Source organism: Arvicanthis niloticus, chromosome 10 (genome assembly GCF_011762505.2).
Source record: "Arvicanthis niloticus isolate mArvNil1 chromosome 10, mArvNil1.pat.X, whole genome shotgun sequence".
NCBI classification, from domain to species: Eukaryota; Metazoa; Chordata; class Mammalia; order Rodentia; family Muridae; genus Arvicanthis; species Arvicanthis niloticus.
In genome coordinates this window covers 5,974,233-5,987,351 of record NC_047667.1, presented here as the reverse complement: position 1 = coordinate 5,987,351, position 13,119 = coordinate 5,974,233, and the positions used below count along the sequence as shown (strand labels likewise).

Here is a 13,119-nt window from a genome sequence, read left to right as displayed (position 1 = left end):
CTTAAACTTTATAGTGTAATTAGACTGTACACAAATCACAAAAATCATATCAAAATTGTGTTAGCTTCCATAGTAGATTTTTCTTTTTCTTTATACCTGAATTCACATAGGTACTGGGCTTGTTCTCCCTGTCCCTCTCCATCTCCCTCTGTGTGTGTGTGTGTGTGTGTGTGTGTGTGTTTTGTGTGTGTGTGTGTGTGTGTGTGTGTGTGTGCTTGTGTGCATTTGATGTGTGTATGGTCATGAGTATATGTTCATAAAAACATTTGTATGCCAGAGGACAGCCTGAAATGTTGTTTAGCAGAAGTAATCTACTGTACCAATAGTCTGGCATGCCCCAGGGACCTTCCTGTCTCTGTCTCCCATATTGTATACCATCACAATCAGCTTATTTGAGTCCAGTGTTTCATCCTACTTGGGTTCTAGGTACCCAACATGGGTTCTTATACTTGCATTTCAAGCTCATTAACAACTAAACCATCTCCTCAGTCCCACATTGGAAATATTCTGAATTCATTTTGGTCCCTTGTCTTTCTGTTGTAGTAAGATGAAGATGATAGGTCAAGCCATCTGGGGAAACACGCACAACATTGTGGACATAAATGAATCACTGTGATGGAAAGGTATATAATAAAGAATAGTGTTAATATGCTTCCTACAATTCATTTCTCCAACGGGTCTGGTGGAAGTAAAACAATATGATATAAATAACTAGGCATAGACAAGAAAAATGGAGTAGGACAATGTCGAGCAAACTGGCAGGCATGACTTCAAATGAAAAGAACAATGTAGCTAGTCATGAGAGGTAGCCAGAATGTTAGGCATGAATAAAGGTTTGATCAAGAGGGCAAAGTTTTATAATTATTTTTCATGAGTCATTGGAAGGAAAGGGACGATTATGGCAAAGGGTGACAGTAGGAAAGCAGCCCTTGTGAAATAACATCATACAGCTGCATCTCTGGTTTACACCATTCTCAGTAATCTTCTCAGATGGAATATTCAGATGCTCCAGAAAGGCCACAAACTTGATATTTAAACAGAAGTCTTAAGATTAGAGCAGAAGGCTGCTAGTTTTCCCTTCTGTGACAGTAGGTACAATTTTCTATATAAACATTTGCCATGGGCCTGGAGAGATGGTGGACTCAGTACAGTCTTTGTTCCGAAAGTATGAGGACATGAGTTCAGTTCTCCCATTCTCATCTGAAAACGCAATTTCAGGGCTAGAGATAACTCAATAAATAAGAGTATTTACTTCACCAGCAAAATGTTCTAAGTCTCCAGAAACTATGTAAATAAGAGGGAGTGTATCCATTTGCATGTCTGTTATTACAGTGCTGGGAAGGTCAGAGATAGGAGGATCATGAAGGATTGGTTATTGGAAGCTAGCCTAGTGCCATACTCAGTAAGAGACCTTTTCTCAGGACAGCAAGACAGTGATGGAACAAGATGCTTGATGTTTTTCTCTGTCTTCCATCCTCATAAGGGAACATGTAGTCCCCCATACTATGTGGTACTACACCACACACACACACACACACACACACACACACACACACGTACATGCACATGCATACATACACACACACAGAGCCAAGAAATAGAAAGCTAGGTGAGACTATGTAACTCATATTTTCACAGCTGTAGATGTGAAGGCAGAAGTATCCAGTATCTGAGGACTTGTTCTGGTACCAAGAGAATGCCAGGTTCAGTGGATGCCAGGTTCAGTGAGAGACCTGGAGACCTGTTTCAATAAAAATAAAATGTCCACCTGTGGGCTTCATATGTACACACACATGTATTCATACATATGTATACCATATATACATAAGAGAACACACACACACGCACACACACACACACAAAACATTTCCTTGATTTCATGTTTTGGATAGATTCTGTTGTCTTCTCTATTACTCTCCTTGGCTGCTTAATGGTGTAGCCAGTAGGTGAATACATAAATCATTGAACTGACTACTTCTACAGATACTAAAAGTAAAACAAACTGTCAGGCAAGGCTCTGTCCTTTGTGTAGAGACTGGCTGCATAGACCCTAGTTCCACTATGAGGACAGGTTATCTTTTAAATTCCATAATTAGCATAAAGCAAGCAGGTCTTCATAGCCCTGCAGGCAGCCTCTCCATGAGGCACTAATTCAACAGACTTTCTACTGTGGATAATCCTCTCCTTCCTGTGCTTTACCTACATAGTCTTGGTTCCTTCAGACTCCACAGTTATAAACAGTGTTTGTTTTTGGTTTTAGATATGTATATGTGTATATATGTGAATGTATGTTTGCTTACATATGTATGTGTATATTTGTGAGTGTGTCAGTGTGTGGGGTATGTGTGTATGTGTGTGGGTTTGTGTACATTTTAGGTACATGAAGGAGCATGTATGTGCACAGTGTATGTAGAGAGTAGAGGATATAACTTTGGATATTGTTCCTCAATATTTATCTCCTTAATATCAGGATACTTCTCATTTGCTGAGTGAAGCAATCATAATGGTCTTGTGAGACTGTTCAGCTCTGGCTACTAAGTGCCATATTTACAAGGTGAGATCTGGAGATGCAAGTCTGACATCTGACCATTGTCATTCTGTCCTCCACACCTCCAAGGCTGACCTGGCTGTGCACAAGGCCTCCCAGTATTCCTATGGTAAGACTATACTGATGTTAGCACCCCAAAGATAAAATTTAAAACTTTGCAACTTCTACTGCTGTGACTCTGGATGATGAGAACAATAGCAAAGAAGGCAGCTGAAGCAGAGATGATGATAATAAAGGATTTGTTTGGGGAAAGAGGACATGACTTTGGCTCAGAAGGTGATGAATTTTAGATGATAGCACTTGGCAGTAATTACCCAGATAGGAGCAAGGTCTTGTGTAGAGGGAGGAAACTGGGGTATAAAAAGAGGGTTATAATTCTTAATGAGCCTGGGGAGTCTGGCACATCATTATGCATTATCAGAATTTATAATGCTTTTAAAATTAATTAGCTTCCCATACATAAAGAAATTCAAATAGAAGCCCCAGAGAAAATTTAATGTAGCTTAAAATCTCCAGATGGTTTTGATGAAAGGTATCAAAATCCTTTAGGATCAGGAATGTAAAAACCCAACCAGCTTTTTCTAAAGTACCAACAAGATATGCACCTGAATAGAAAGAATGGGGAACATGTGACCTATGTATCTGAGAAACAGAGATTATTTGAGGAGTAATCACATGTCAAACAGTACTTCAAGGAATTGCAGGGTTAAAACAACCACAGTTATTATTTCCATTTTTATAGAGGATTTAAGTTTACCCAAGGTTACTGGAGGAGTTCTTGTTAAAGTCAAGTTGCTATCTTTGGTGTGTTAAGCCCAGTCCATGTGTTGCATTTGGCCATACACGACTTTAGAAAGCTTTTAAGGAGGCTGTAAAGATATTTCAGTTGGTAAAGTCTTTGCCACAAAAGTGTGTAAATCTGATACTAAGATACTCTGAAAAAGGACAGGTGTGGTGGTATCTGTAATCCTAACACAGGGGAGGCAGAGGCAGGTACATTCCTGGCAATTGGTGGACATACGACCTAGAATTTCTAGGCTGAGCCTAATTTCTCAACATTACTACGTGGGAGAGTGAATGTATACCAGGGGACAACATTGGGAGTTAGATGTCTCCTTCCATCTCTTGGGTCTGAGGGATCCATCCAACACAGGGTATCAGGCTTCGATGGCAGAGTCTTCATCCATTCTGTCATTTTACAGGCCCTTCTCTAAGATTCTAAAGATCTACAGACACTTATTAAAAAAAAAAAAACATAGTGCAAACTAAGAAAGAATTGACTACAAAAAACTATAGTTACATAAGAAATGGAGTTTGAGACAATGGGCTTAAATTCTAGCGCTTTATCACAACTACTAATAAACTCACTTGTGTCCAAAGTATGTATTTTATGCTGTTTTCTTTTGAGATAGGGGCTTTGGCTCATGCTAGCTTTGAACTGGCTATGTACCTGAGGCTGACCTTGAACATGTGATGATTCTGCCTCCACCTCCTGAGTAAATGCTAGGATTACAGGCAGGCATACTAAGCCAGGTTTATGTTGTAGCTTGACTGAATCTCAGCTTTGAGGATGCTCAGCAGGTATTCTGCTAGCAGAGCTACATTCTGTGCTCTAAGGACTAATTTAGAAACCAATGGAAATAAGTGACTCTTATGCAAAATTAAGTATAAAGGTTCAGGTGAGGGACACAGGAGTGGAGTGTGTAGGAGCTGTTGCTCCTGGCAACAATTCAACTTTGTCCCTGGAGCCTCTTAAATATATGTTTGAAAATAGTAGGATGTTCATTTTGACTTTGGCATTGAAAAACTAAACTGAGCATCAGGAGATTGATTATGATCTTTTTCTTCCAAGGAAACGTTTTTATGCCACACGATTGAATATAAGATATATATGTAAGACCACAAGGGAAGAAGAGAGCAAACTTTGTTCAAACCCCACTAGCTTCAGTCGCTTATAGATTTATTGTCACTATCCCTTAAAAGTTCAATTACTTTTGAGCCAACTTGGTCTTTTCTGAACAGAGTACTGGGGACCTAAGGACGTAAGTTTCTTGGCTGCATGAAGCTTTTAAATTGATAGGTGATACAGATAAATTGCAATGAAATGAGTTTATACATTATTAAACAGTCATTTAAAACTGATGGATAGATGACAAAAAATAGATAATAAACAATTACATAAAATATGATAAATAATAGAAAAATAGATGACAGAAAGATAGACGATGCTATCTCCATCTGTTGTTATTTGTTGTTTTACTTAGAAGCAGTCAGCTCTGCTAGAAACACTCTTTATTAAAAACTTCACCCCCAGTAAGGATTTCACGTTCAATTTCTGCTAAATATATGTATGCCCAATCTGGTAATGTTTTGCTATTTATATATGTATTTATCTAACTACACTCTGTCTGTCCATCTGCTATTTATTCTTTCACTTTAGCTTGCTGTACACTTAATAAGCTTACTCATTCTAACCCAAAGTATGATGATAGTAGTTCATTCTCTGGACAGGACAGAAAAACTTGCTAAGGAAATGAGAATGAACATGACCTTCTCAACTTCTTGTATTAACCACACTGAGGTGGGTTTACAGGCATGAGGAAACATGCTAGGCTAAGGGGGTGGTGCTGCGAATCAAACTCACATGTATGCATGCAGACTCCCAACTGAAGTATATCCTAAATTTATAAATTTCTGCCAATTTTAATCAATATACAGTGGCAGATATTGAGATTTACAGCCCCACAGAAACAAATGTAATTCCCTTAAACTACTGAAATGATTTTATTAACAAAAGACTGATATTATTAGTAATATTAATTCTATAAGAATCAGCTGGGCTAAGCTGAGACAATGAGACTGCCCCCAAACATATGTATATCTCTTAACAGAAAAAAATAGTTTGAAGAGTAGGCACTTCATAGTGAATGTACGTTGTGTCTTGGTCTTTAACTTATCTGGATATGCATGGAACTGGAGATAAAAAGAGACATCAACTTTGCATCAACAAACAGTTGTTGCTATGGGTATTGTTTGTGACACAAAATAGTAAATGAAGTCATACCTAGGAATAATATATTAATAATAGATATATAGGAGTAAGGAAAGCATTATGGGATATTTGGAGTATACACCTTTGAGAATGTCACAGGTCAGCTGAGAATCATATTAATTTATAGGTTAAAGAAATATTATTTGTCCAAAGGTTTACATAGTGGTCTGTTGAATGAGAGAACACAGGAAAAAAAGACAAAATGGATCGAGGAAAAAATGGGTAGAGATGAAAGGAAACAGGACAGAATGGATGAGGAGGAAAGGCAGGGGAAGAGGAGAAGAGAAAAGGGAGTTATAACAGCAAGGTTTGCTAGGAATTTTAGCTGTGGAGACTCAATTATGTTAGTGAATCAGGTGGCCAGGGAAATATGTGATTCTTATTTGTAGTGATAACTTTTGTATTTATGAATCATAGTATTGCTTGATAAGAATAAGAGTAGAAACTACTGAAATACCACAGTTGAGCACAGAATCCTTCCCTCAAAGTGGAGGATGTAGGTTCAGGTGTTTTCTAGAGAAAAGAGCTGGGAGGGTTATACTGAGTTTAGGCTGGATTACTAGAAAAGACATTAGAAGGAAGAAAGGTGCTAAACTCCTTTTCAGTATCACACACCAAGAGGCAGGGGGTAGGCGCCAATGACTGAGACAGATGGAATGGTGAAGAGGAGAGTCAGGGGCTCTGGGTAGCCAAGACATTTTTGTCTATATTAAATTGAACATTTTCTTGTGGAAGCAAAATGTAGGCTATTGTGTATTAATATTTCCATAGGTTAGAGTGTCAGAGAGAAAAATTAACAGACCTGAAGCTAAACTCTGAGAGAAAGGGCTAAAAATTTTTATTTATTATTTGAAAATTTTATAGATTCATCATCTCCTCTTCAATTCCTCCTGCCCCCCGAGCATATCACTCTTCCTACTTTCCTGCTCTTATAAATGTATAGAGTCCAATTAATGATGCACATATGGACATGGCAAACCATCCATACTTCCAAGGTTCAGGTAACTTCCTAGAGGAGGTGGCAAAAAGATTCTGAGGGCTAAAAGATTGGGAGGGTGCTATTAAATGTTATCTTCTGATTTTGTTTCTCAGAATCTCATTAAACACTCCAGACTGCCTTCAAATTCAAACTCATGATATCCCTGTTTATTTATCTGGTGGGTTCTAAGATTACAGATGAGTACACTGGGCTCAAATACTCTCTCTCTCTCTCTCTTTCTCCCTCTCTTCTGTGTTTTCTCTCTCTCTCTCCCTTTCCCTTGGTACATGTGTGAACATGTGCACTCTCATATGCATACACGCATGTGGCTAATTTTGAAAGAATAGAGGAAAGTAGATATTTGATATTTCTACAATTATTCTCTTTATTTTTTGAAGCAGGGTCTCTCACTAAACCTGCAGCTTTCTTATCTGGGCATCAACTGTCAGAGACCCTCTATTTGCATCTTCAGCACTGACATCACAGGTACATGCTGCCAGGTTCAACTCTATTTGTTTTAAACTACTGTTCAGGAGGATCACTTTAGGTTACTGTGCTCACCGAAAATGACTTTATTTACTAAGGCATCTCTCCAGCCTCAAATATGCTCTTTAAAAATAAGTCAAATTGTTGTTTTGAAATAATGACTATGGAAGATATTTGGCTATGTGGAGACCAATGGCAAGTCTTTAAGAGAATAGTTTCTATGGAGCATTCTGCATAGGTTAAAATACCCCAAAAGAAAGAGAGAGCAGATTGCTTAGACATATATCCAGAGAATTGAGACTGTCATTTCATAGAGCAAACCACCCACTGATGGGGTTTCAAACTGCCAACGACTGAAAGTGCTGTCCAATGTAGACGGCCTTCTTCATCAGGAACCCTCAGTTGTGCTCTTGGATAATTCTTCCCAAACTATTGTACATTATCTTTTTTACTTAAAATTCAGCTGATTACATGGCTGGAGAGATGATGCAGAGGGAATGAGCACTGGTGGCTTTCCCATAGGACCAGGGCTTAAGTTTTATTGCCTACACCATGGCTCATAACTGATCAAATGCTTTGTTCTGGCTTCTTTGGGCATGGCATTTACAAGGTATATACATACCTGGAGGTAGAACATCTATACACATAAATTTAAATTTTAAAATTTAATGCAAATAAGCAAAATCAACTGATTACAGACCTAACCTAAACATCTCAGTGAAACTTGAATAAGCATATGGTAGTGCCAAATTAAGCCTTCAGGCTAGCACTCAGATGTGCAAAGACTCTGATGAGTACCTATGCAAAGAGACGTAGGCAGAGACAGTAACTAAAGAGAGATTTTAGAAAAAGCATTGTGTAGAATGGAAAAAATTGAAGGGGCGAGAAATACTAAATAGGACCACAAGATCTTTCTTTAAGGTTGTTGGTGACATATAGGACAGAGTTTTATATTAATGGCAACAGTCTATTAGTAAAAGTGGATATAGAGATGGTAGAATGTTGTGCCTGTGATGACTAACTTTGGTCGTCAACTTAACATGGAAGAGAGGAGAGGCCTTCATGAAGTCTGCCTATGAGCATATTCAAGGGGCATTTTCATGAAAGAAGCCTCCTCCCACTATGAACAGTGCTGTCTTTGGGCTGGTGTGTCAGGACTATCTAAGAAAGACAAGTGAATATTAGTCAGGGAGTTAATCAGGATGTATAATTCCTCCATAGATTCTGCTTCAGACCCTGCTTCCATGTTCCTATCATGAGCTCTTTCTTTGGCTGTCCTCAAGGATATAAACCTTCAAACCAAATAATCCCTTTGCTACCCCAACTTGATTTGGTCATTTTTAGCATAGCAATAGAGTAACAAACTACAACACACTGCAACAAGAAACCATGGTGATGTGTTGGGTTTTTATATAGGAAGACATACGGATAAGATCATGGGAAAGCAATGCAAGCTACAAATAAACAGCTAGGAAACACATTTGGCCTTAAATCATTCCCAAGGTACTAAATCCCATTGCTGGCCAGTCTTACTGAAACAATTATATCCCTTAAATAATTCAGGAAATATAGAAGTGTCTGCAATGGGAGCAGAATAACTTGAGTTCCCGTTAAAGTCAGAAGTACCCTGGATTGAAACAGAGCTAGGCTTTAGCAGATCTGTGGGAATATTTCTACTTAACAAAAATGCATATATTTTCTGTGGAGCAGGTAATGTGCTGGTATAGATTATGAACTAAGTTCTTCATTGTATAAATCTCAAATGCTATTCAAAGATACCTTTCAACCTGATGATGGCTTATAGGCTGGGAGATAGCTCTGAGGGGAAAGTCTTTGCTTTGAAAACACAAGGGTATCAGTTTGCTTTCCAGATCCTGTGAGGGAAGACTAAGGGTAGTAGTAAGTTCTTATGAGCTCAACACTGTGGAGGGAGAAACAAGTTCACTGGCCAACCAGACTGGCTCACTTGTCAGGCTACAGTCCAGCAACAGGCGTTTTTTCATGAAAGCAAGGTGGCCAGTACCTATGGCCGAATAGGGAAAGTTGACAACCTCTGAACTCTATACACATGCCTACATATATACTGCCAATTTTGCACAGATGTGAACCAGCACACACACACAAACATGTATATGTATAAAATAACAGATGTATGAGATAAGTGAAAGTATGGTCCTTTGGGCTTGGCATACAAGGTAAGTGAACAAAAGATATTTTAAAAGTATTGAGAAATATCATTCTAGGAAAAACTAATGGATGAAGACATTTGAAAGACCAAAAATTTCTGTTTACCAGGCCTATCAAATGGCTCCCCAGTGGGTAAATGTGTTTGCTGCCAAGTGTTATGACCTGAACTCAATCCTCAGGATCTACATGATTGAATGAGAGAACATACTCCTAAAACACACACACACACACACACACACACACACACACTAAAATGTAGTTGAAATTATTAGCCCCAAAGAGATGGCCTTATAAATAACATATAGAAATGTTTTCAGTATTTTTCCATCATAAAGGATATTCTTAACAAATCTGTAAGCAAAAATGGACAACGGGAACCAAAGAAGGCACCCAGCAGTGAAAAATGGTCCTCACTGAGGAGTGAGGTACTGGGGGCATTAAAGGGCTGAGACTTGCAGGTGGAAAAGTCCCTACTTGGATAGGCTGTTGTTGCTTCCCCTGTAGATCATTCTCTTTCTACTACTTGTTGAAGACAGTCCTTTCTCCAGCAAATCCTCTCCCTTAACACTTCATTTCTCTGCCAGAGCCACTTTAACCAATAGTTTACCCAAGGAGCCATCCACATGTCATAGTTTTGTGTTTTTAATGTCCAGAAATCTTAATACAGTGCATATGACATCAGAGAACCAAATACATTTTTATGGAGTACTTCTAATGCTTCTGAGGCAAGTGTTATTTTGCTCTGGCTTTAATGAACAACATTAGGTACGTGTGCATTCCCTCCATGACCCAACACCTTAATTTACTGAACTGCTGTGATAATTTTAATGGCCAATATAAATGCACAGAATCACCCCTGAAGGGAGCCTCAGTAAGTGATTGTCTAGATTCATTTGGTTGTGGCCATATCTATGGGAGAATTTCCTTGAATAGTGTGAAGATGCACCCACACTATTGTAGCTCTGCCTGAGCATGGCATCCTGGATTGACAGGGGTGATGAAACAAGTTGAGCACTAGCCTGTGGGTGTGCATTCATCTCTGTCTGTTCTTAATTGTTGATGTGATGTGACTAGCCTCAACTTTCTGCTACCTTGATTGCCCAGCCATCATGGATTGTAACCTAAGATTGTGAGCTGAAATAATTAACATCTTTCTCCCTTAAAATGGTTTCCAAAGTATTTTATCTCAGTAGTTGGTAACAGCTCAGATAACTATGTTTTTAAGTGTGTTGACTAAGTACATTAACTCCTTAGGTGACACTGGATATTGTTATAAATCAGCAGGTGAATGCCACTGATTAAAAGAAGAAAATCAGTTCATAGTGACACAGTTTGCATGTTCAGCATTATGCCTTCAAGAGAGAATTAAAATAGCAATCTTGATAAATGATTCCTTTCTTCCATAATAATGGTTCCTCACCTGTGGGATATGACACTTTGGGGGCTCAAATGATCCTTTCATAGAGGTCACATACCAGCTATCCTGCATATGAGATATTTACATTATGGTACATAGTAGTAGCAGAATTACAGTTACAAAGTAGCAATAGAAACAGCCTTATGGTTGGAGGTCACTGCAACATGAGAAACAGTATTGAAGGAATACAGCATTAGGAGAATTGAGAACCATTGTTTTAAAAATGGCTTCAATTCTACAGCGTCTTTTTGTTCAACATAAATCACTACTACAAATTTACTCTTAGTAACTCTCAAAATATCACATGAATACCATGACTCCAGAAGAAGAGAATTTCCCTGGGTGGAATTTTTTTTTCTAGAATATGAAGAAGGAGATAATTCTCCTTTCATGGTTCTTGAGTAGAGAAAGAACATTACAGTATCTCAGAGCACTTCCAAAGAAAAGCTAAGCATTGCTATTTCTAATTGCAAGTGGCAAATAGTTATCCAAGCCCCATGGGCTCTTTGCTTTGAACTTTTTGTTGAAACTTTATTACCTTATTGCTTCATCCTTATAGAAAGCCCTATAGAGTATAAGAACATATCTACTTCTTTCCTGAGGCACTATATATATCTAGACAATATATATATATGGTGTCTAGAACAAAATAAGATAACTACAGTCTGGGGAAATATCTATGATTCTAAAGTGCTTACTTTGCAAGCATGAAGACCTGAATTCTATTCCTAGAGCCCAAACCAAGTTGGATATGATAGTACACACTAGTAAACCCAGCTGTGAGGAAATAAAGATGACAGCACCTTTATGGGTCAGCCAGCATAGGCTCATCTGCATATTCTTAACCAAGGAAAAAATATTGGGTCAAATGATGGACTGTGTTCTTCAGAAACATTGGAGGTTTCTGTCTACCTGTTTTTGTACCCATGCACATGTACATATGCAAACACACACACAAATTTTAATTTTCAATATGAATAATCTGGTATTTCATAGCTATCTTATGCTGTGTGACTTGGTACATGTGGATACTTACTGTAGGAACAGCCATAGACTCCCACTCTCATGCCAATCTTTCCATTTGGATTCCATTCCAAGGGCACAAATCGAACAAAGCGGGATCTCACAGGGTGCAGCAGTTTGTGGTGAACCACACTGTCGGCATTCGTGTTTCCTACAAATGTCTGAAGAAAGAAGGAAATTCAGTGAATTCTATAGTACCAAGCCATGTCAACAGAAGCATGCATGCTTCCGCAATCAGGCTTTCGGGAAATGTCAATAATAACAAGGAAATAAAACAAAAACCTAGTTTCTCTGATATTAATCTAGTGGTAATGGTCCTGACCTAGGCCATACAGTTTTCATAAGTATCAAATACTATTCTTTAGGATGTTCCTCTCCCTACCATAGTACCTAGGTAAATTTTATGAAGAAAGAAAGCTTCTAGGTATGACACCTGAAGTTTTAAAAGTTAATAATAACATGAAGTTCCAGTTCCCTACATGTCTATGCTCACTGTGAACTATCAGATAACTGAACAATCCCCTCTTGGAAGGAAAAGTGCTTTACTAAAGTAGTTGTCAACATTAATTGAGTCCAGTTATTAACTAAGCACATAACATCATCACCACCATTTGAAAAATGAAACATCAACAAAAGACAACAAACAAAAATTCCTGAGTGAAGGGAAAACATAAGAAAATAAATCTTTAAATCATCCAGTCATTCAGGAGTTAGAAATTAGCCTGAAGTTTAGTTCTAAGACTGTCTATGTTTGTTTTTGTAGTTTCTATTTTCTCTGCAATCCTCAGGTTTTACAGGAAGGAATCATCACAGTCTAACTATATACGTAGTTCATTTTTCTCTTCATTTGTGATTGATGTTTATTTGAAAAAAATTGCACATAGTCTGAAGAGTTGGTTCAGTGGTTACTAATGTTTACTGCCTTCTTCTTTTCCTATTTGTATCCCTTTGACTTCCTTTTGTTGTCTAATTGCTCTTGCTAGGACTTCCAGTACTATATTGAATAGGTAGGGGGAGAGTGGACAGCCTTGTCTAGTCCTTGATCTTAGTGGGATTGCTTCAAGTTTCTCTCCATTTAGTTTGATGTTGGCTACTGGCTTGCTGTATATTGCTTTTACTATGTTTAGGTATGGGCCTTGTATTCCTGATCTTTCCAAGACTTTTAACATGAAGGGATGTTGAATTTTGTCAAATGCTTTCTCAGCGTCTAGTGAGATGACCATGTGGTTTTTCTCTTTGAGTTTATTTATGTAGTGGATTACATTGATGGATTTCCGAATAGTGAACTATCCCTGCATTCCTAAGATAAAGCCTACTTGATCATGATGGATGATTGTTTTGATGTGTTCTTGGATTCAGTTTGCAAGAATTTTATTGAGTATTTTTGCATCAATATTCATAAGTGAGATTGGTCTGTAGTTCTCTTT

The 13,119-nt window shown here is 38.1% G+C and overlaps 1 protein-coding gene across 1 annotated transcript in view; it reads right to left on the bottom strand.

Annotated features, from left to right (window-relative positions):
* Positions 1-13,119, bottom strand: part of LOC117716146 (contactin-associated protein like 5-1) — an 838,779-nt gene that overhangs the window by 470,822 nt on the left and 354,838 nt on the right. Inside the window, exon 4 of the mRNA XM_034513074.2 lies at positions 11,706-11,853. Within this exon, the coding sequence (XP_034368965.1) occupies positions 11,706-11,853 (148 nt within the window). The remainder of the gene's footprint in view (positions 1-11,705; positions 11,854-13,119) is intronic.